Source organism: Penaeus monodon, chromosome 23, assembly GCF_015228065.2.
Source record: "Penaeus monodon isolate SGIC_2016 chromosome 23, NSTDA_Pmon_1, whole genome shotgun sequence".
In the NCBI taxonomy this organism is placed as follows: Eukaryota; Metazoa; Arthropoda; class Malacostraca; order Decapoda; family Penaeidae; genus Penaeus; species Penaeus monodon.
Genome location: NC_051408.1, coordinates 8,203,942 through 8,204,599, shown reverse-complemented (window position 1 = coordinate 8,204,599; position 658 = coordinate 8,203,942). Strand labels below are relative to the sequence as shown.

At 37.4% G+C, this 658-nt stretch overlaps 1 protein-coding gene across 1 annotated transcript in view; it reads left to right on the top strand.

The window, feature by feature from the left end:
• The window catches only part of LOC119587777 (progranulin-like), an 11,704-nt gene extending 11,275 nt beyond the window's left edge, over nt 1–429 (top strand). The window contains 1 exon segment of the mRNA XM_037936468.1: nt 24–429. Within this exon segment, the coding sequence (XP_037792396.1) occupies nt 24–203 (180 nt within the window). The 3' untranslated portion in view covers nt 204–429.
• Nucleotides 430–658: the final 229 nt, after the last annotated feature.

Sequence of the window (658 nt, the reverse complement as noted above, 5' to 3'; positions counted from 1 at the left end):
ACATTTATAAATTTTTATTCCAGGCAACTTGCTGCAGTGACCAGGAGCACTGTTGTCCTCATGGCTACATTTGCAAAGATGGAGGGTGTGAGAGAAAACCAGGGTCACCTTTCACCCTACCAGCATTCACCCCAAAGCAGTTTCTGACAAAAGAAAAAAATGGAAATGAGAGAGACTATCCGCAAGTGATGCTGTTGCCATAGAAAAAATGTTGCCTATAATTTTCCCCAGTTTTTCCTTACTGAGGTGAAGGAGTAGATAATTCTATCAGATTCTGTGACCATTGTTCAGAAGATACACACAATGCTCAGTAAATATTCAATGATCAGTATTCATGATATTTAACTTCGTCACCATTTTGTACTATTCTTTTTCCTTTCTCGTCATGGGCATAAAATTGTGTCGAGTACATTTATGAGTTTCCATGAACGTAGATGTAGCAGGGAACCATTCCTGTACTTATATGTGATGTATAATTTTATACTGTTTAGGTAGGAGTGTGAAATGGTAGATGGATACTGTATTTCCAGCCATAAAGCTAAAAGGCCTTATTTTCTTTCACTCACTTGAATTTTGATATTACAAGAGAATCTGTTAATGTTTTCTTCACAAACTTCCCGAACCTGTATCAGTCAGGTGGAGAAATTAGGTGTTAAGC